Genomic DNA, 22,912 nt, shown 5'->3' with positions numbered 1-22,912 from the left:
CACTCAATCCTAGTCTCCTGCCATAATTCTCATAGCGGATATGGTCAGGGCCCCGCGCTTACCTCGTTAGCTTGTCCTATGCGCCTGTGACCTCTGCCTGCAGGCTTTCTCGGGCTCCCGGGCTGTGCTTGGTGAGCCCACAGAACCGGTCAGTAGGGCTGGGGAACTAATGCAGCCCCAGAAGCAGCCCTGGACCAACGATCAGTGGGGGCTGGTAGATAGATTCTGCGGTTTTCTCAGCCTTGGGGTAGGAAAAAACTGAGATGTATTCTATACCATCTCCTGGAGGTCCCCGGCAGGACCGGAGCCCAGACGTTCCCACAGAGGTTCATAAATCCCAGACGCCCACAATGGTGACACGCTCCTGAACATACCCTGCCCCGAGCAGCTTCCTCCCCTTCCTGTCTCACTCCTCCGCTCCCCTACCAGAGCACCTTGAGATCACCTCCCAGTTAGCTACTTGTACTCGAATCCTAGTCTCAGAGTCTGTTTCTGGAAGAACCCAATCAAAGGCAGTCAGTGTAAGCAGCTTTTGGCAGGAAAGAGCTCTCTGCAGGAGGCCCCTTTGTCTTGTCACTAACCTCAAACCAGGCGCCCCATGCTCCACTCACCTCCGGCCCTAGCACACCTTTCAAATCTTTTGATCACACAACACCTTGTCTAATCTGTTGGTTCTTTCCATAGATCAAATTAGAAATGAAGAATAAGTAATCAGCAGATGACCAGATCTCTTCCCTAGCTTTTCTTTCAGCAATCTCACGAACGAACTGTGTGAACAAGATAGCACCTAAAGAAGAATCACTAGAAGCCGACAAGCCTGCACACAAGCCTGCACACAGTGAGGGATGGTGGCGACTCTGACCCCCTATCTCAATGATTAACTGAGATTACTTCCCTTTTTCCCTTTACAAACTTCATGGCTGAGCAGAATTTTGGGAGGTGGATTTTGGGGAACACTGGGTCCACCATTTCCCCAGATTGCCAGCATTCTGATTAAAGGCAGCTTTCCTTTTCACCAACTTTTGTCTCTCTCTGGAATATTGTTTTTTGAGCGTCAAGCAGTCAGACCTGATTCAGTAACATTAGGACTCTCGGTTTTGCATTCCATTAACATGGAATTGACCATGCCCTGATCTGGAAAGAAAATGTGGCTTCTCCCTTAGCAGTTCATCTACTTCAAACACGCCTGCGGCCACCTGCCCCACCAGCACCGAGACAGACTGATCCCGTCGGTCCGTGGGCCCAGACACAGCCAAAGATTCTTCCCCAGATAGTATTCCAAGCAGCCGCCGCTTCCAACAGATCAGCGCTGGCCCCAGAAATGGAACCTCTCTGGGGGTTCTGTTCAAGCTTGACCACTGCAAACACAGTAAGGGAAGAGAGATGGGAAAGAAGGCTTTTCCAGAGAATGGGGAGGGCTGGAAACTTGGCGTGTTACCAAGGGAAAGGAGCAGTGCCCGGTGGACAGCTCTGCCTGGCGGGCATCCAGCTTCCCTCCTCACATGGGGACAGGACGGATGGCAGATCTCAGGGGCCCATCAGGGAAACTGTCTTTGAACCAATTGGCATCTGAAATGAGGAGCACAGGACGGGACCTGAGGCACAGCGGTGACGGTGCTAGGAGAGGCTGTTTGCTTTGTAAATGGGGCCTGAGGGTCTCGGGAGGATTGCACAACAAGCTGGAAAGCCGGCTCACCTCGGCTGCTGGGAGGAGAAGAAGTCTCCCAGGGCTGAGTGTGCCCAGGCGTGATAGAGCCAGCCCTCCTGGCCCGCGGGCAGGGCGGGTGTCACTCAGAGATAAACCAACCCCTGGCAGTGGGTGATGATCGTTGTGAAGCATTGCTCAGGAGTGCAGGATTACCTTGGAGCAGGTAATCCTGGATGCTGGCCGCACAACAGCGCTAGGAGTGGGTGCTTTCCAGACGTGCTGTGAGCCCCGCTCCTCCTGGGTGGTGTGGCCCGCTTGCCCCTGACATCAGGAAGAGCTCAGGTGCCAGCTGCCTCCCCAACGACCGAGGGACAGGGCAGCATGAGCTGGGCAAGGCAGATGGGCAAGATCCAGAAACGCCTGGAAGATGTCAAGAGCCAGTGGGTCCGGCCAGCCAGGGCTGACTTCAGTGACAATGAGAGTGCCCGGCTGGCCACAGATGCCCTCTTAGATGGGGGTCCCGAGGCCTACCGGCGGGTGCTCAGCCAGGAAGGCGAGGTGGACTTCTTGTCCTCGGTGGAGGCCCAGTACATCCAGGCCCAGGCCAAGGAGCCCCACTCTGCCCCGGAGCCCCCAGGAGGGGCCGCGGCAGGTTCCAAGGGACTCGATTCCTGCTCCGTGGCCTCAAGTACCTACTTCCCTGTGGCCTCAGAGGGCAGCGAGCCGGCCTTGCTGCACACCTGGGCCTCAGCCGAGAAGCCCTACCTGAAGGAAAAGTCCAGCGTCACCGTGTACTTCCAGACGGACAAGCACAACAACATCAGGGGCCTCATCCGCCGCTGCATCGCCCGGACCAGCCAGGTAGCGATGGCGGAGTCTGCGTCTCCTTGGCCGTGGGGTGGGGGGACTGGGGGAGGAGAGGAGAGGGGGGTGCGTTCTGCTCTAAGGGATGGAGTCCAGGCGACTGGAGCTTAGGATGGAACCAGAGGTGTTACTCTCTGCCTTGCCCTAGATCACAGACTTCCTGATCCCATTTGTCACAGTCTGGGTCCCGGCCACCAACACCCATCACTGGAACTCTGGCAGTAGCTTCCCATCTGACCCTCCTGTTCCATCTTGATCCCGACCACGTGGTCTCCAAGCTGCTGTAGACACTTTTTCTATACTTCAAATTTAACTTGGTCCCTTCGCTGCTTAGAGCCTTCAGTGGCTCCCCGTTGCCCCCAGTGGGACCAGCCGACTCCGTAGCATGGCTCACGGCCTCTCCAGCTCCCCTTCCACCTCCTGCCCCTCAATCCTGAGTGACCTGCAGATTCTCAGACACATCAGGTTCTGTCTTGAGGCCTCTGAACATGCTGTTCCCTCTGCCTGGAGCCCCCTCACCTTCCCTGCTTTTCCCTTAACACCTACTCCTTCTTAGGACCCAGCACTGAAGCCCCGTTCTCAGGAAGCCTTTCCTGAGTTCCCCAGGCTAGGCGAGGTGCCTCACTTCTGTGTTTCTGAATCAAGGGGCCACTCCACTGGGACACAAACTCGCCCCGTTTCCTCTCAGGCTCGGCTTAGACCTGTCTGCCCACAAATTCAGTGCAGCACTTGAATCCAACCTGTGGTCAGGCGGAGGACAGAGGAGACAGCAGAAGTTTCTCCCTCCCCAGAGTGTTTACATTTTAATAAGTGACTTTAGAAGAAAAATCCTTCAAGGCCAGAGCTTAGCTGGCAGAATTTCAGGCACCAGGACCGGCATTTGGCCGGGAGTTCTCCCAATGCTCCTGGAACTGCAGGCCCACAGGGGCTGCCTGCTCCCCTGGGGAATGGGGGGGGGAAACTCCAGATCATTCTACCCAGGTGCACAAAATGACTATTCAGCACAGGGGTATGGGTGCCCCTCCACTCTCCTGAAGCTGCAGGGGCAGGGGTGAGAGTGGACTCCAAGAAAAGGACTTTGTCATCTGTAAAGAGTCTCTCTCATCACTAAAATTATTTATTTTGTTACATTTAAAAGAATTCAGGGGCTTCCCTGGTGGCGCGGTGGTTGAGAGTCCTCCTGCCGATGCAGGGGACGCAGGTTCGCGCCCCGGTCTGGGAAGATCCCACATGCCGCAGAGCGGCTGGGCCTGTGAGCCATGGCCACTGAGCCTGCGCGTCCGGAGCCTGTGCTCCGCCACGGGAGAGGCCACAGCAGTGAGAGGCCCGTGTACCGCAAAAAAAAAATAATAATAATAATAATATTAATAATTCAAACATGAACAAACTGATATTTAAGCTCATTTTCTGCTGAGATCCCACGCTCATGAAAGAATCCCCTCCCATGTCTAATAGTGTGTGTAATCTCATGGCTCCAGAAGAAGCCACCAGGAGGGGCGAAGCTGTGCTCAAACGGGGACGGAGGGAGTGGAGCTCTGGAGAATAAAATAAAAGGTGACAAGGGGTGGAGTATTGGCTTTTCAGGCTGCTGGGCTACTTTAGAGCAGCATTTCATGCTTCCTTGGCAAGGCAGCCTCAGGAACTGACAGGTGGGCTCAGGCAGGCAGCCAGGAGCGCCCACACTGCCTGGGGCAGGCTGCACAACGCAGGGCAAGTCCCTTGACCTCCCCAGGCCCCAGATCCCACACTGGACTAAGAGGTCCCTTCCAGCTCCCAGGGCTTGTTCCTAAGTGTGCTACCTCTGGTCTCTGCTGGAGTTCAGTGCTTGCCTGAGGGGGGTGACCAATGGAGTTGGCGAAATTCTCAACCACAGCTGCGGCTCAAAGGGTGAGTGAGACTCCCTGGAGAGAAGCCAGGTTGAGGCTTGTGAAACATCATCCCCTGGCTGAGTGCTTCCCCTTCCCCCTACCCCACCTAGAGAGGCTTCTCTCTGTTCACCTCTGTGGCCTTGAGGCCTGCTGCTGTCCTTTGCTTTATCAACACAGTATGTTACAAATTTAGGACAACACTTAAAGATCAGAAGATTTCACCTGAAAGTAAGAATTTCCAGCTCCTCTTAGCAAGTCGGAAGACCTGGCTCTGTTGGCGCTGAGTTGAGGTCACCTCTTTGGGTGGGTCACCTTTGCCACAGTCCCCACCACTCCCTCTTGTCCCAGGCCATGATGAACTTCACCCATCTTGTTACCTGTCAGACTCCTGTAGGCAGTTCGCAATACCGCTCCCATACACAACACACACACACACACACACACACACACACACAGGGCTCAGGAGTGACCAGTGACCTGTTCCCACAGAGATGCCAGAGGGGGCTGGGTCCCCAGCCACAGGCTGTAGATGGAAGTAGGCTGTGTCCACACAGAGGGAGGAGGACAGGGGGTTTGTTTCTCCCTCTCCTGTGGCTTCAGCCCCCTCGAGAAGAGAAGAGAGGGGCACAAACGGAGCCAGCCTGCTGGGTGTTTCCCGAAGCAGCTTCTGTTCCCTGAGGAGCAGGCGTTCTCCCTCTTTCCCTGCACGCTCTCCTTCCTTGACTCCACAAAGCCGAAGTCGTTGGTCAGGCCCAGGATGGCAGAGCAGAACAAGAGGCCTCCCTCCCTCCAGCCACCTGCCCTTGGGGGAGAGGTGGGAAGAGAGGGGACACTGGTGGATGGCAGTGCTGGGCTTGAGCAACGCTTCGTGCCGGGAAGCAGAGGGGAGGGTGACTAAGGCAGGCATCACAGAAGCGGTGGCCTCTGAAGTGAGTCTCAACAGCTGAGTAAGAGTTTGCTGGGCAGAGAGGGCACGTAAAGGAATTCCAGGTCTAGGGTGTGTCAGATGCAGACGTCAAGAGGAGCGAGAGGTCTGGATGACCTGGAGGTAGAGAGACGTGGAAAGGACTGTCAGTGAGGAAGAGGTTTTCACTCACAGTGTCCTAGAAGCAGGAGGCACCACACACCGTGCAGGGCCACACGGGGAGCACCAGGGTCCATCAGGAGGCAGGAGCCAGGGGAACACACAGGCACAAGCCTTTACTGTGGTTTTGAAGGAAAGGCAAGGCAGGGCCAGGTGAACAGTTTAGGATTGGCTAGTTTGAATAATTCTAGCAGGCTCTGGGCCACATATGGTCCCTGGTTGTCCCATAGCTGGCACTGGGGTGATTTAGGATGGGCAGGGAAATACTGTCTGGATGCTGGAGAGTCCGATAAAGGAGGCTTGGGACATGGCTCTGGATTGCTCGGTTAGCATATCAGAGGCTGCGCCTAGTCGAAGTGCTTGTTTTCTCTAGTAATCAGTTGGCGCTGGGATGTCAAAGTGTCATAAAATACAGAAAACAAAAAACATGAATTATCCATCCTCCAAGTCTGGTCCAGGATCCCTGAGAGTTCCAAAACCCTTCCAATGGGTCTGGGAGGTCCTGCCCTTTCTAAGCACTTATCTGTGTGAGGCCGGATTATCTTTATACATCTCCTTCCCAACAACACATCACAACACACTGCTACAGAAGCCGATGTGAGAACCAGCTGTCTCCTGGTAAGCCAGATACCACAGAGAGTTGCAAAACTGTAAAATAATGCCATTCTGCTCACTCCGTTTTGCTGTTGTTTTGGAAAGTATAGTTATTTTTGCTTTAAAATTGTTATTTATGTTAACATGGAATGGGCTTAATATTGTTTTAAGTAAGGAATATTAGTTATTTTAAAATAACTAATAAACATTAAGAATTTTCTCAGTTTGTTTCTAATTTGACAAGTCTCAGTAGTTATAATCCACATAAACCAAAGCTCTTTGGAATCCTCAGTAAGTTTTAAGAGTGTAAAGGGGTCCCAGGACCAAAAAGTTGGAGAACTTGAGCTGTCCCCTGTCCCTGCTGGATCCCCTCTCCCTCTCCCTTTCACTGCAGAGAGAAGAATCTATTCAGTTCTCTGGGGAGGTGGGGGGAGAGTGGGGCGAGCATGTAGAGGACCAAGGGGGCCGCTGTGAGAAGGCCCCAAAGAAGCTCCCCCCACCCCTAGGTGTCAAGGACCACCTTTTCAGGCCGAGCCCCTGCCCTGGGAGCAGCTGAACAAGGGACAAGGGTGGAGGGACGCGACACAGCAAGAAATTTGAGCAGGAACTGCACAATCCTGCCCCCACCCCTACTGCGCCCCCAGAGAGCTGATGAGTAGGTCTGCCCCATGCCTGACAACTGGGATTCCAGGGCCTCGAACACCACCAGGGTCCCCAGGGCGAGGTCTCCGGCTGTTCCCCCAACAAGGGCCGCCGAGGGACGGGCAGACCTGGGAGAGAGGGGTCCAGCCTGCCAGGCCCGTGGGGTCTCTGGGCAATGGGGTGCCTCTACCCAGCCCAGGTCCCGTCTAGGTCCCGCCAGAGTAGGATGGGACGGCCCCCAAGGGCCAGCAGAGGTGCTCCCTGCCCGCCCCCCCCCCGCCCACCCCAGCATCCTCCTGGGATCTGTGATTGGCGTGTCTCCCTTCCCACGGGAGTTCCCTAGAGGAAGCCCCTCTCCCCCTCTGGGAGCCGCGGCTCAGCGCTGGCATATTGTCACTGCTCCAGATTGGCGGTGAGGGAGGGGACCACCAGGCACACCCAGAGGCGACACAAACAGGTGGGAACATGTGGTTGCAGGGGGATGGTCCTCTCACTGCTGCCTTTTTGAGGGCTGTTGGCCCCCTCGCACTGGGGTCAGCAGATAGGTGATGGGGGAGGGTCCACCTGGGCCCCCTTCTCTTCTTCTGTCCACATTCTCTTTGAGTTCTGCTCTGGGGTCCCCCAACCCTCCCAGGGCTCGACTCTCCCTCCTTGGCCCATCCTAACCCACGAGCAAAGGAGGGACAGGCTGTATCTGATGTAAGCAGAGATCACAGCCCTTCTCTTAGGCCTGCAGTAGGCTGCAGTTGGGAGCATGGCTCTGGGTTGGGGTCTGGGGCATCTCCTCGCATTCCAGCTTTTGGAAAGTGACTTAACATCTCTGCACTCCTGGCTCTTCACCCGGGAAGCCAGGCTAACGGTGTTGTGAAGGTTACAGGGGACGGACGAACGGCTGAGAGTAGGTGCTCAAGAAAGAGTTGCTGCTGTTATTACTCATCCACCAAAAGCAAGCTCAAAAAGGGAGCATCAGGGCTTCCTTGGTGGCGCAGTGGTTGGGAGTCCGCCTGCCGATGCAGGGGACACGGGTTCGTGCCCCGGTCCGGGAAGATCCCACATGCCGCGGAGCGGCTGGGCCCGTGAGCCATGGCCGCTGAGCCTGCGCGTCTGGAGCCTGTGCTCTGCAACGGGAGAGGCCACAACAGTGAGAGGCCCGCGTACCGCAAAAAAAAAAAAAAAGGGAGCATCAGCACATAGGAGAGAAAGAGGGAAGAGTAGCAATCGAAGCACAAACTGGGCCATGGGGTGCTAAGTCCCCCCAACAACTGGCCCCAACATGCTTGGTGGTCCCACCGGGACCCAAATCCTCTTTCCCCTCCTGCCCCCTGCCCTTCCCAAAGCAGCAGGATTTCCAGCCCATAAGGAACTCACGTCTACCGGGCAGGTAGTGAGGGATTCTCAGCCAGGATTTGAGGTCTCCGCAGGATGACCCCTGTCTGTGGGTATCACCCTAGTGGACCAGCAGCCCCATGGCTGGGCCCCGCCATCTCACTGAAACTCCAGATTCTCAGAGTCCGCCGGCCAGGCAGCGCTCCCAGGCCAACTTCCTTCCTTAGCACGGGAAGTACCTCCTTCCCGTTCTCAGCCAACCCCACACCTCGGGGCTGGGCCGTCTGATTGGCCCTAACAAGAACCCTACTCTGTTTCTTTTTTATGCCCATAGTGGTGTGGGCACTAATTTTAACCCTCTCCCGTAACCTGACTTAAAACAACATTCTCTCATGGTGTTATTCTAACATTATCCACACTTGCTCAAGAATAATGCATATAAAAATCACAATCATATTTTAACGACACACTTTACTTTTGCATATGCTTCCGTTTATACTCCCTGGGCTTACAGTTAGACCCAACTTACATGACAGTTAATGCTCTTCTATCGTGCAGTGTTTTTTGGTTTTTTTTTTTTTGCAGTACGCAGGCCTCTCACTGTTGTGGCCTCTCCCGTTGCGGAGCACAGGCTCCGGACGTGCAGGCCCAGCAGCCATGGCTCATGGGCCCAGCCGCTCTGCAGCATGTGGGATCTTCCCAGACCGGGGCATGAACCCGTGTCCCCTGCATCAGCAGGTGGACTCTCAACCACTGCGCCACCAGGGAAGTCCTATAGTTTCTATGTAACCATTATAATAATCATTTTTACTGGCTGCCTAATAATCCACTTCTCAACACACCACAATTTAGGTACTAGGAAGGACTTTTGACTGAGTGACAAAGAGTTCTAGGTCTGTTCCATTCCACTGTGTGGGAGCCTTTCCCACAGCACCAAGCAATTCTTGGACATCAGCTGGGTGTCCTACAACTCAATTCACACCAATCGCAAGCCGAGATTGTCACCTGTGCTTCTGACCAACTAGCGACAGATTAGAGATTCCAACGACCCCTCCTTGGGTTTGATCAACTTGCTAGAGTGGCTGAGAGCAGAGAAACATTTTCCTTAATAGAGTACCGGCTTATTATAAAAGGATATAACTCAGGAACAGCCAGAGGGAAGAGATGCATAGTGCATCTCTCAGTGCACCAATCTCCCTAAACCCTCACGTGTCCAACAACGAGATGCTTTCTGAACCCTCTCCTTTTGGGTGTTTATGGAGCTTCATTACATAGGCATGATTGATCAAATCATTGGCCATTGGTGACTGATCAACCTCCAGCTCCTCCCTTCTCCACCAGGGGCTGTGGGGTTAGACTAAAAGTTCCAACCCACTGATCACAAGGTTGGTCCTCCTGGCAAAGAGCTCCTGCATCCTTAAGTGCCAATGCCCTTAGGTCTGAAAGTCGCCTCATTAACATAACAAAAGACCCCTTTATTGCTCTCAGCTCTCATCACGTTGGAAATTCCCAGGGTATTAGGAGCTCTGTGCCAGAAACTGATATGAAGACCAAATATACATTTCTTATTATAAGTCACAACATCACAGACAGTAACCCCAAAAGCTTAAGAGGAGGACCATGCATTGACATCCTCAGTGGACAAGTCAAGCATAGGATTGGCTTCAGGGGTACCTGAAATCAGATGTTGAAAGGATGCTGCTGGGCATCTGTCTCCACCTCTTAGCCCTGGTTTCTCCAGATCTGGCTTTGCTTTCAGGCAGGCTGTCCCCACATGGGGCAAGATGGCTGCCAGCAGCTGTAGTTTATAATCTACTAGCTAAGCAATCCCAGTAGAAGGAATGCCTCCTTTCCCCAGGAGTCCCAGCAAAAGTCCTGGGCTGACTCCCATGAGGATAACATGTCATGTGACCACCTTTGGGCCAATTCCTGTGGCCAGTGGTCTGGCTTCAGTGTGCCTCCCCCGCACCCAATCCAGGGCACGGCAGTAACCCCACCCAAAGCACATGGATGGTGGAGCAGAGGTAATTCCTTCAAGTGAGCTTGGGGGAGTTCCCTGGCGGTCCAGTGGTTAGAACTGGGTGCTTCCGCTGCAGGGGGCCTGGGGTCTATCCCTGGCTGGGGAACTAAGATCCCACAAGTCGCACGGTGTGGCCAAAAATAAAATAAAGTGAGCTCGGGGTGCTGTTGGCAGGAAGGAGGGGTGCCTGGTAGGCAGGAACACATACGTCTCTCCCCATTGTTGGCTATCTAGGGCCCCCAACCCCCCAAGTTTCTGCTAAGATGGAGGATGCAGTACCTGCTGGCTGAGCAGGACTCCCTTCTCCATCCCACTGGGGCAGCTCACTCTAGTCTAGTTTATATCCCCTGGGGTCTCCACAGGGATTTTGTTTGAGGCGAGGATTCCACGGCTTAAAAACATTTGAAAGCCAGTGGCCCTAGAGTGCCTTAAAGCTCCAAATGGCTGAGAACCTGTGACTTTAAATCTGTCCCTCTCCTGTGACCCTGCCAGGCCGCCTCCCCTTGGCCTCATCTCCCCCCACCCCGCCTCCTCTTTTTGCTCATCTCCCCCTCGTCCTCTGCACTCTCCATGCCAGCAGTGGGTGGAGAGGCCAGAGGACCTGTGGTGGGGCTGGAGAGGTGACGTCAGGACAGAGGCAGGCCCAGCACGGCAGCTCTGCGCCCCTCCTTGAGTCCTGCCCTGTCAGACCCTCCCCGCTCCAGCGCAGCAGCAAAGGGAACAGCTCTCCCAGGCCGGCTGGGACTGAGGGGGTTTGGCTGCAAGAAGTCAGCACCTGGCCCTGACTCTCTGGGGTCCGATCCCTCTGCCCTGGCCCAGGTCCTGGCCATCCTGATGGATGTGTTCACGGACGTGGAGATCTTCTGTGACATCCTAGAGGCGGCCAACAAGCGCGGGGTGTTCGTCTGTGTGCTCCTGGACCAGGGAGGCGTGAAGCTCTTCCGGGAGATGTGTGACAAAGCCCAGATCTCTGACAGTCACCTCAAGGTAGGGTCCCGTGACAGTATAAAAGGTATTTTGTGTTGGGATAGAATAGGCTACGCATGCCCCCATCTCAATGGCTTAACATAACACACGTTCCTTTCTTGCTCAAGGTCCAGTCCAGACGGCCCTCCCTCACCTTGTAGCTGCACCATAAGGAATACACGGCCCCCGAGACATGGTGACAGGGAGAGAGAGGGAGGGAGGATTCCGAGGGATGTTTTTAGGACCTGGCCTGGAAGAGATTTCCATCATTCCCACTCATAGCCCTTTGACCTCACACAGCTCCACTGGGGCCTGGGAAGGATAAAGGGGCCCGACCTCTGCCTTTTCTCCTCTCAGCTGAGGAGACCCAGTGGATGCACTTCCGGGGCAGGGAGACATCCAGGACCCGTGTGATGCATCTTTAGGACTCCATGGCCCCAACAGGATGCTGACCCTCTTGGACTTAACCAAACTCCTCACTTCCTTCTTCCCGCAAGGAGAAGGGAAACCCAGAGATGAGGGTTCATTTAGTCATGGCAAATTTGGGGCAGCTAATTCAAGCGCTAACATGAAACCGCCCACAGCTTTCACAAGCAGACCCAGCTCAACAGCTGACAGGTGGTTTCCTTGGTGACTGCCCCCCAGCTCAGGCAGGTCAGCCTCAGGAGACCCCAACCTGCCCGCCTTCCTCCTTCCCTTCCCCTCCACACTGACCGGGATGCAGCTGAGTCCAGGCACCTCCGGTCGCCACAGGCCTCAGGTCCCCCGACTGCTGGGTCTGCTTGACGTAACGTGGATCACACGGCCTCAGCATGAGGCCATCGAAACAGGTCCAGAGAGTCAGTGCAGGCCTTGTCCTCATGGCCCACACCCACTGCACCAAGGGACAGTGGGACATGGCCCTGCTCCCGCCACCCCCAGAGCTTGTGGAGAGGCTGGAAGGAGTGGTTGGAGGCGCTGGGCATCCCCTTCCCAGAGCCCACCCAGCTACCAGCGGGCATTCCCGGCAACAGGAGCGTCCCGCCGGCCTCTGACAGCCCCCGCCTCACCTGCCTTGCATTTCTTCAGCTTCCAGGGGTGCCGGCTTGAGGGCTGGAGCAGCGGGTGCCACTGGGGAGGAAAGGGACAAACAGGGCCACAATTTGGGCTGTGGCCACACCTTTTCTTACAGCAATCTAGGGTCCATTGAGGTCTCCACAAAGCCGCCCCTCTGATTGCACTGGGCCTTCCCTCTGACCAGCCTGGAGTCAGGGACTCATGTCACTAAAGCCACTTACAGGGTGAGGCTGGGCTTGCCAGACCTCTGTGGGCGACGGGAGCCTGGACTGAGGGCTCTGTGGACACCAGGCCCTCATCTCCCTTCTATTTTCTGCTTTGTTTGAGTTCTACCACCTCCCCTTTCTTTTCTTTTCTTCTTCTTTTTTTCCCCCCCATTACTCAAATAATGTCAGGACATTGAAGAAAATTTAGAAAATTCAGCCAAGGAAAACATAACAATGGCCCACAATCTCAGCAACTAGCAATAACCTGTTTACTCTTGGCGAGCATCCTTCCAGATGTTTTCTTAGGCAAGTGCGTATCTCTGGGTACGCAATTAGCGCGGACACCTTGACTTCCCTTGCCACAGAACGTTGCCATCCAGAGCGTGGAAGGAGAGGTGTACTGCGCCAAATCAGGCAGGAAGTTCGCCGGCCAAATCCAGGACAAGTTCATCATCTCCGACTGGAGATACGTCCTGTGCGGATCGTACAGGTGAGCGCTGCGCTTCACCTTCTGTCGGGGCTTTGCGGAGGCCGAGGCCCACACGCCCACCAGCAACCCCCTGGGGGAGCTGGGGACTCATCATATACACGAGGCTGGAGGCAGGACCAGCCTGGGCGAAAGGGGAAAATCTGGGCCCTTCCTGGGAGGACTTCGGGGTAGGGAGACACTTCCAAGTGCCTTGGTTTCCCTTTACGTGGCAATAGGACATAAAATCCTGTCTCCCTCCTCAGATCTCTCAGGTGTGATTCTAAAGCCATGCGATTTGTTTGGTTGTGTATGGGGGCCCCACTTTATTTTTAAAATGTTTGGTTATTTTAATATAGTGAATGTATTGAGATGTAATTCACGTGTCAGATACTTCACCCATTTAAAGTGTGCAATTCTTTTTAGCATCACTTTTCTCATCCGTAAAATGGGGATAACAATACTTCCCCTTGCAGACTATTGTTAAGACTCAATGAGATAAAATTTGCAAAGTGTAGTGTAGCTCCCAGCACACAGTAGGTGCTCAATAAGTGGTTGCTATCAGCCGGCCAAAGCCCCAAGGGAAGGGACATGGAATAGGCAAGACTTGAAAGGGTGTGGGCTGAGAAGACACTGGTCGAGAAGGGCTGCCCAGCAGAGCAGGGCTGGGCGACGCCACATTGGCTGGGGGAGAGGGTGTGTGGGCCCCGAGAAGACTGGAGAGCACCGAGACAGCCCTCCTCTCCCTTCAGAATTGCCAGGGCTTGCTGAGCTGTCACCATGTCCTAGGTAAGATGACAAGCGTCCCCCTCTGTGGCCCCTGACCACCAGCTTCCCGGCCCCTCCTCCACTTCCCTGTCAGAAGTGTCTCCAAATTTCATGGGACCTCAGGCTGGCGCTAGGGGCCGGAAGTGGCAGCAACCCAGCCTAGAAGCCAGATAAGCTCAGTTCAGTTCCCAGCTCTGCAGCTTCCCGGCTGTGTGACCTCAGGCAAGTCACTGCACCTCTCTGTTCCTTCATTCACTTACCAGCTATGTAGAGACCTAGTAGATACAGACCAGGCCTGCTGCAGGCATGGAACAGGATGGGGCTCCCTCCTGCAGCTCCGCTCAAACTAGGTGGGTAACCGATAACAAACCCAGGGGAGGGAAGGGGGCCTGGGACGGCGCCAGGGTGCCCCTCTCTGGCTCCCCATCTCCACCTCTTCCTGAGCCTGTCCTCCTCAGCTGTGCGAAGGGCCTGTGGCCTCCACCTCACGGGCTGCAGTAGAGGAAGCTGGGAGGCACTGTCCCTCTGCGAGGGGAAGAGCTGACGTTTTACAGCTAGTGTGCAGGGAGGGGGCTCGGGGACGAGGCAGCCCGGAGGGGACACCTCCAGTGTCCTGGGGTCACTGAGTCCACGTCTGTTTCCACCCACAGCCTCTCCCCTCATCCTCTGCTCTATCCGGGGGCACCTGTGGACAACGGAGCCCCCCTGCTTCTGATTCTCAGGCCCTGTCTCCAGCCCTCGGTTGTTTGTAAGAGGCTGAGGTGGGGCTGAGCTCCCCTCCCCAAGTGGCCAAAGCCACCTTATCAGCCTTTGGTTCTGTCCCTAGAGAGGGACAAAGGCCTCTGGGCAGCAAGCAAATACAGCTCAGGGTGGGAGCTCAGCCTAAAACCCCACATCAGGCCTCCGACCTTGACCTCTGACCTTGACCAAGCACCACTAGACCGAGTTCACCACCTGGAGGGGAAGGGTGAGGTCTGGGCCTGGGCAGTTGTCCCAGACCCAGGAGCCAAGCCTGGAGGGAGGGGGTCAATCAAAGCAGAGGAATTCTCGCACTCTTCTTTGTTAGGTGACATTCACGCTAACACAAATTAACCATTTAAACTGCACAATTCGGAGGCATGTAGTACATTCACGGTGTGTGCAACCGTCGCCACTGTCTAGTCCAAAACACTTTCATTGCCCCCCAAAGAAACCACGCACCCACTGTACGGGAGGAAGAACTCTTTTCTTTTTCGGCTACACAGCCTGTGGGACCTGAGTTCCCTGACCAGGGGTCGAACCCGTGCTCCCTGCAGTGGAAGCGCAGTGGTCCCGTGCCACCACTGGACCACCAGGAAGTCCCAGGAAACACTTTTTTCTAATACCCTTCTCGGTTCTCTGGCTGGGGCCCTGTAAAATGGACAGGTGAGAGACAGATTAACAGGAGAAAAGCAGACAAATCTATTTAATACAAGTTTTACGTGACACAGGAGCCTTCAAAAGGAAATGAAGACCCAAAGAAATGGTTAAACCTGAGTGGTTTTTTTTTTTTTTTTTTTTTTTTTGGCGGTACGCGGGCCTCTCACTGTTGTTGGCCCCTCCAGTTGCGGAGCACAGGCTCTGGACGCACAGGCTCAGCGGCCATGGCTCACGGGCCCAGCCGCTCCGCGGCATGTGGGATCTTCCCGGACCGGGGCACGAATCCGTGTCCCCTGCATCGGCAGGCGGACTCTCAACCACTGCGCCACCAGGGAAGCCCAAACCTGAGTGTTTTTATATGAGGTTGGATGAAGAACGGGCAGTCACGGAAAAACGTGATAGGACGAAAGGGAAGAGGTAAGGGTAGTTACTGGGGGAAACAGAGCGAGGCCGGTCCATTCGGATCCCTCTGAGTCCCCCTGCCCTTGGAGATAAGGATGCTCCTTTCCTCTGGGTACAGGGAGGGCATCTCTCACATGAGGGCCTTGTGACTGGCTTCAGAGAGAAGAGGGAGGTCAGAGAGGCCTTCCTGCACCTGCTTCTCAAATTCCTTCAGCTCAAAAGAACGTCTTTTGTCAGAGCGGCATACACAGACGTGGGGATGACATATCCACAGCCCCTCCACCACGAAGCGGTCACTTCCCCTTCCCCATCTTTGAGCAGCCAGTTGTGTGACTGGCAAGTGGCTTATTTAGCCATTAAAACGATTTCCATACATTTGAAAGGGACAGAGAAAGAAATTCTGAACAGAGGTGAAGCGGGGGGAGAAGCCTCTCCTCTTATTTTCAATAAGGAGAATGAACTCTCTCAGTTTTCATCTGTATTTGCCCTTTGAGCTCACCATGCAGGGGTGGCCTTGCCCTTGGAAGGGGCAGAAAGAAGCATAACCACCTGCTGAGCTTTGTGCCAGGCCCTGGGCCAGGTGCCATCAGACCTGTAGTAAGGATTTAATCTTCGTGACTTTTTGTTTGTTTGTTTTGTTTTTGCCTTGCCGCACGGCATGCGGGATCTTAGCTCCCCAACCAGGGAGCAAGCCCGTGGCCCCTGCAGTGGAAGTGAGGAGTCCTAACCACTGGACCGCCAGGGAAATCCCTTAATCCTCGTGACATTTGGAGGGAGGCATTGTTCTTCTAACTGACAGATGGGAATTGAGGCACAGAGAGGGTAGGTGACTGGGTCAGGGTCACAGCTTCCTTGACTAGGATCTCCAGCTCGTTAGCGCCTGCTGAGGCCAGGTCGGGCTTGATATGGGAGGTGCCAGGAGGAAGGTGGCAGTGGGCTTGAAGACATGCCGGGCCATTCCTGGGAACTGTGGAGAATCCAGCTTCTGGAGGGAGGGCAGGACAACTATAATGTTTTTGCTCTCAACATTCAAAGGTGATCTGTTTGCCAGCCTTTCAGAGGATCCTTTTCCCTGGGACCCTTAGAGCTGTTTCCAGTAAAAACAAAAAATCAATCAGAAAAGCCTTCACCCCCATCCTTTCAGTCCACCTGTCCCTGGGCTGCAGATATTTGGGCCCCCCTCTCTGGTTGCACACAGTTCTCCCAAACTGAAGGGCTCTGTCCGCTTCTCTGGCTGAGCCGTGGGGGTGGGAGTGGGGAGGGTGTGCGTTTCAACATTTCAGCTCTTGTTGAGGGTCTCGCCCAGCACAGGTGCTGTGCCACATGCTGGGGACACAGAACTCCTCTCTCCCTCGTCAAGAATGTAGATGAATGACCACAGGGCGTGGTATGGTGCGTGCTCTAAGATCAGCATGAGCTGAGAAAGTGCTCTGGGGTCAGCCAGGAGGGAGCTCCCACTTCTGCTGGCAGGTCCAGGAGGTTGGATTGAGGCTTGGAGGAGGAAGAGATTGGGGCGGGGGTGAGGTGCAGAATCAGGCAGCTGCAAGAGCATGAGTGACAGCATGGTATCAGCATGGCCTGCCAACCGGCTCCTGAGTCCACTCCTGCCCCGACCCCTGCGGCCACCCTGGGCTTTACCAGGAACAGAAAGATTTTTAAACACAAACAAGATCAAATCACTTCCATCCTTACCATCCTTCCATGCATGTCATTGCTCCTAGGGGGGAAAAAAAATCCACCTTCTTACGGCGGCCTCTGTCTTAGCAGGAATCTTCTTCCCCTGCTCTGTGCAGTAGCCATACTGGCCTCCTCCCAGGTCTTTCATGCCTCAGGGTCTGTACGCTCCCGTTTATTCCCTTTGCTGGACAGCTCAATCCTGTTGTCTTTACCTTGCTAACTCATCTTGCCGGAGGCAGCTTCCAGATCATTCCCTAGAGACCTTTTCTGCGAACTTGTTTAGCCAAGATTTAAGAAAGATGATGTTGGGGCCTGGGCTGGGTCTGTTTTCTTTTCTATTGCTTCCTGGCAGGAAGTTCAGTTAATACAGTGCCGGTATGTTTATACATGACCATAAATATTTGTTGAATGAATGGATGTTCATGTTAGGTCCTGGCCATCCAGTATGGCTAGAGGAATACAGCTTTTGAAACTGTGCATCCCTGTCTATGAAACTGATTTAGTGGATGATCCCCAGAATTCTTCAAAAATGAAATAGAACAAAAATAATCAGAGCACACTGAGGTAAAGGATGTTCTGGAGATTGTTGTGAGGTTATGTACGTCTCTGTGTATGTGAGTAGGTTACAGTGTATCAGTAAAATGTATTTCTCCAAGAATAGCCAAGATGAGTCTGAAGAAGAACAGGCAGCGCGGACTTGCCCTTCCAGATGGAGCTGTAGTAACCAAGACAATGTGGCACTGGGCGAAGGACACACACACAGTGACAAATGGAACAGAACAGAAAGCCCAGACACAGACTCCCACACGACAGGGCATGTCAGAGCAGTGGGGAAAGGTGAAACCGGAAAAAAAAATTCTCCATGTGAAAAGTTGGATTCTACTTCACACATACACACGCACACATGCGGTGCACACACACAAAATCACCTCCTAATAGATTAAAAGAACTTAAATGTCACAAACAAATTTTAAGACTCTTAGTAGGAAATATAGACGAATGTCTTTGAGACCTTAGGATAAGGATTCGGTGTCTTAACAGAGCCCCCCCTCTGTGTTAAACAGGACACAAAAAAGCATTCACTATAAAAGATTGCTAAATCTGACTGTATTACAGTTAAGAACCCTGGTTCCCTCAAGGACAGCTCAAAGGATGTGAAAAGTCAGACTACAAACCGGGAGCAGGTTTGCATGATGCCCTGACAAGATTAGAGTCAAGAATCACAATGAACTCCCACAAACCACAAGAGAAACAGCACAATGGAAGTGTGGGCCGCGGGGGTGGGGGTGGTGTGAGAGCAGGCTTTTCACGGGGAGGAAACACACGAAAAGATGTTCAGCATCCTCAGTGATCAGGAAAATGCAAATCAAGGCTAGAATGAGGTAAACGTTTTATACCTATTCAGCAAAACAAAATTGGGTTGGCCAAAAAGTTCACTTAGGTTTTTCCATAGCATCTTACAGAAAAACCTGAACAAACTCTTTGGCCAGCCAGTGAGAAGCCTGACAGTACAAACAATGCATTTACAAATTTCTACACTGCTGATGGGGTTGCAAATCCGTACAGTGGCTTTGGGAAGAGCGTGGCGTTTTCTCTAAAACAACATTCACCTAGCTTTATCCAGCAGTTCCACTCCTAGGTGTATGTCCAAGAGAAACGGGTCCACAGGACAGTAGAAGACAGGTATAAGAGTGTGCACAGCAGCACTGGTCACAAGAGAAGAACCATGGAAACAACCCAAAGGCCTATCAATGAGAGAATGTATGAATAAACCATGATATAGCCCCCAGTGGAATATCATACAACAGTCAAAGACAAGAGAAGTGCAGCGACAAGAGATAACATAGATAAACTGCAATGTTTAAGTGAAAAAAAATCCCCAAAGATATATGTTAAAAACAACTAAAACAGAAATATTTACAGTTGTTCCTCCGCATCTGTGGGGGATTGGTTCTAGTATCCCCACAGATACCAAAATCTGAGGATGCTCAAGTGCCTTATATAGAATGGTGTAGTATTTGCATATAACTTAGCCATATCCTCCTGAATACTTTAAATCATCTCTAGATTACTTATAATACCTAATACGATGTAAATACTATGTAAATAGTTGCCAATGGGGCAAATTCAAGTCTTGCCTTTTGAAACTTTCTGGAAAAATTTTTTCTGAGTATTTTCCGTCTGTGGTTGGTTGAATCGTCAGATGCAGAACTCGAGTACATGGAAGGCTGACGGTACTTTCAAGAGTATAGAAAACTTTTACTATGGAAAAAGGAAAGTATGGGAACCATGACACAGGATTCTGGGTGATGATTTCCTCTATTTGGGGGAAACTGGATGGGTTCCTAGGAGGGACCATGTGATTAGATGCTGGTTATTGTCAAAATGCTTTTTATTTTAGGTGATGGGTTCATAGGTGCTTATTAGATTATTTAAAATAACTAAGTAAAGGGATTTCCCTGGCGGTCCAGTGGTTAGGACTCTGCACTTTCACTGCCAAGAGCCCGGGTTCAATCCCTGGCCGGGGAACTAAGATCCCACAAGCCGCTTGGCGTGGCCCAAAAATAAAATAAAGCTGCAGAAATGTAAATGGGCCATTAATAGATCAATGATGAGAGTGGTTCTTGAGCCAAAAATCATGATTAAATCAACTATCTACTTAAGGGCCAAAAAAACAATAAAAATAAAATGTAATTCTTACCATGGGTGGTGATAAAAGAAAGTGTAAAAGCTAGAGCACAGGATGAATGGTCATGTGGGGTGTAGAGGAGGGAAACCCATGAGCAGTGAGCAGGGTCAGGGGATGGCACTCAGGTGGTGCAGGGATACACAAGGGGCACAGGGGCACAGAGGGTGCATGGGGGCCTGAAACACTGCCAGGGCACCTTTGGACCTGCCTTTTTTGGGGGGGTGGGGCCATGTGGCGGGAGGGATCCTAGTTCTCCGACCAAGGATCGAACCCGTGACCCTTGGAGTGGAAGTGCGGAGCGTCTCAACCACTGGACCGCCAGGGAAGTCCCCTAGACCTGCTTTGTTAAGAAAGCATGCAGTTGCTTGTTCTAATCTAGCCTGATTCCAAAGAACACAGGGTGATTGATTTCTTCGTGTAGCCAAGAGTCTGGCTGTCCCAGAGTTTGCTGCCTTCCCCGTCACCTGGTTGGCCAGAGGCACGGCATCAGCTGCTCACCTCTCTGGGTGCGTGGGTGGCTCCTGGGCAGGCGGTGAGGTTTAAACAAAGCCTCGCTGTTCTTCCCAGGATTGCTCCGGCCCCGTGTGGGCCCCGCCCGGCCTCACAGAGCAGGGGACTCCAGAAGCTGGGCCCGCCTTTTGGTGGCAAGACACGTGGGCTGGGGGCTGGGGGCTGAGACTCTTGGTTGGGTCCTTTCTGTCCCCCCCAGTGACCCTGTCCCCCTCTGACCATGCTGTCCCCATTGCTCCCCACGCCTAGGTCCACAGTATTAGGGACCCAGGAATCTCTCAAATGATGTTCTTGGTGGGTCTTCTGTGCTGCCACCAGGCTTTTTTGCAGGGAGTGGGGTGATGAGGGGAGTTTCCCATCAGAGATAGAAAGGAATCTGTTTAAATTAGGGAATCAAAAAAGGTAACACACAAATGCCTTGAACATTTGGTTTCCATTTAAAATGTGTAAATGGAGGGAAGGCCAAGGCCTCTGCTTAAGGGCGGCCTCCCGTGGGTGTCTGGGCAAGCGCACTGATGCGGCTTCTTTCCCATCCTGTGGGCTCACCCCTGTGCTCTCCTTTCCATCCCCCAAAGAGCACAGGATTCTCCCTCCCACTCGCACCCCTTCCGGCCCATTTGCCTGAAAACTGGGCTACACCCTTCAGCTTTTCATGGAAATAGAGCGCTTCCTTCCAAGGAGCAGCCCCAGACTGCTAACCTATCTGGTTAGAAGAGGCAGGTGTCACACCTGTCACAGGTGGAGCCGCTAAGGCCCCAGCAGCTGGTGACTCACATCAGCACAGAACTGGGGACACTGGCACTCAGCCCCTTTGTGCCTCCACAGGGATCTTCTAAGGGGCCATAACCTGAGCACCAGGAGGGAACACTGACCGGAGGCCCGGATTCACTCTGCATCTTAACTACTCCCCTGCGAACATTTGCTGGTCTCTGAGCTTCAGTCCTCCCGTCTGTGGGAGGGGATAACCAGGGTTTGGGCCTGGGTGGAAGAAGCGGTGGGCACGCGTCAGTGACCCTCCAGGAGCAGGGTGCCCGAGGCCTCCCCATCCCCGACCCTCACTCTCTCTCCTCTCGCCTCCAGCTTCACCTGGCTCTGTGGGCATGTGCACAGGAACATCCTCTCCAAGTTCACGGGCCAGGCGGTGGAGCTGTTCGACGAGGAGTTCCGCCACCTCTACGCCTCCTCCAAGCCCGTGATGGGCCTCAGGTCGCCCAGGCCGGCCGCACCCCTCCAGCCCAGAGCAGCCCCCGGCCCCCGACCCGGCCGCCGCAGCGGCAGTAGCTGCTCCACCAGCGACCACGCGTCCTCCAACCCCTTCAGCAGCCAGTCGACAGGCAGCAACCCCCAGAACCGGAGTCTGTCCACGTCCTCGGGGCCCGGCAGCCCCCTGGCCCCAAACCCACCTCTGGCCCCCAGGTTCCAGCCCTATCATGGCCCTTGGGGGGCCCTGACCTTACAGGCCCGCTTCTCCCCGAGGCCCCACGATGGCCTGTCTGCTCTCTACAGCAACCTCAACGGCTACAGGCCTATGCAGCTGCAGGTCGAGCAGCTTGGCCTGGTGCCCAGGGTGGCCCACACCCGGAGGCCCTTTCTACAGGCCTCCCCGAATTTCTGAAGGGTCCCTTCCTCCAGCTGACCTCCCCAGGGCCAAAGCTGGGCATTCTTGGATTTTCTGGCTCAAGGACCCCACTTTAACCAGTGGCCCTTTGAACTAAAGGCACTTAGACGAAACCGTTGCCTGTGTTTGAATGTTCCCAGGCCTCAGACGTTCGCTTGCTGACCCCTACACTTCCCTGGGCTCCCCTCTCTAGTACGGCCTATGCAGCACATTCCAGAAGTTTCCAGGGAGGTGAGGGGCAGGGAGCTAGAGGACAAAATCATGAAAATAGAGCCCCTTTCTCCAAAGAGCAGCCAGTGCTTTCGTATTAACATTTTCCCAATCTCTGTAATGTGAGACGGGGCTGATGCAGCCCAAGTTTTACATATGGGTAAACTGAGGCACTGAGAGGCAGGGGGTGGGTGTGACCCAGGTACTCCTGTGTCCCAGTGCCCAGGGGTGGTCTGCTCCCCAGAGATTCTGGAGAGACAGATTCAGGAGAAAGTATGGGGACATTCTAGATGTTTCTGGGAGGGGAGGGAAACCTCCTCCTTGGAAGAGCATAATACTAGAGTATCCCTGGCCCGATGAATTAGGGATGAGGCCCCAGAACCTGCCACTGTAAGTTGTGTGTGGCTGGTTGAAAGTGTGGCCACCAAGGGTGAAGCAAACCAAGGCATCCAGGGGATGGAGATGGACAAGGCAGTTTGGCAGCTCAGGTTTTTGCTATGAAGAGCCTTGGGCTGGCCTGGAGGTCCCTGGAGTCTGGGCTGGATCCCAGGGGTTTGAGTCGTCAGATCTGGGAGTGGCCCTGCAGCGGTGCTTCAGGAAGCCTTGAGCAACCAGTGAGGACCCCGCATTGACCTTGCAGCTCCCAGGCGTCATCAGCTACCTCCAGATCCAGGCCCCTCTACCTGGCGTGTGGACGTCCTGCAGCAGGAAGGCTGGGCCCTCACCAGTCCCGTCATTCTTTCCTTCTCAGAGTCACAGCACGTCCTGCTTGTTCCTGGGGTGGTAACAGATCCTAAGGCCACAGCCTTGCTGGGGTAGAAAGAAGAACACAGGATGCTGAGGGAGCACAAAGGAGGGCCGGCCAGCCCAGCTTGGGGAGGCCAGGGGACACTTCCCAGA

General features: G+C 53.9%; 1 protein-coding gene across 1 annotated transcript; it reads left to right on the top strand.

Moving 5' to 3' along the window:
• Window positions 1–2,029: 2,029 nt before the first annotated feature.
• On the top strand, window positions 2,030–21,799 carry FAM83A (family with sequence similarity 83 member A; the record flags this gene model as incomplete). The annotated part of the gene is made up of 4 exons (XM_082601271.1): window positions 2,030–2,509; window positions 10,866–11,033; window positions 12,640–12,764; window positions 21,265–21,799. The coding sequence occupies 4 exons, from the start codon at window positions 2,030–2,032 to the stop codon at window positions 21,797–21,799; spliced, it is 1,308 nt and encodes a 435-aa protein (XP_082457397.1).
• Between the last annotated feature and the right edge of the window lie 1,113 nt (window positions 21,800–22,912).

This window comes from Mesoplodon mirus (assembly GCF_964341445.2).
Source record: "Mesoplodon mirus genome assembly, chromosome: 16".
NCBI lineage: Eukaryota > Metazoa > Chordata > Mammalia > Artiodactyla > Ziphiidae > Mesoplodon > Mesoplodon mirus.
The sequence above is the reverse complement of the archived record's forward strand: the minus strand, read 5'-3'. Positions and strand labels throughout refer to the sequence as shown.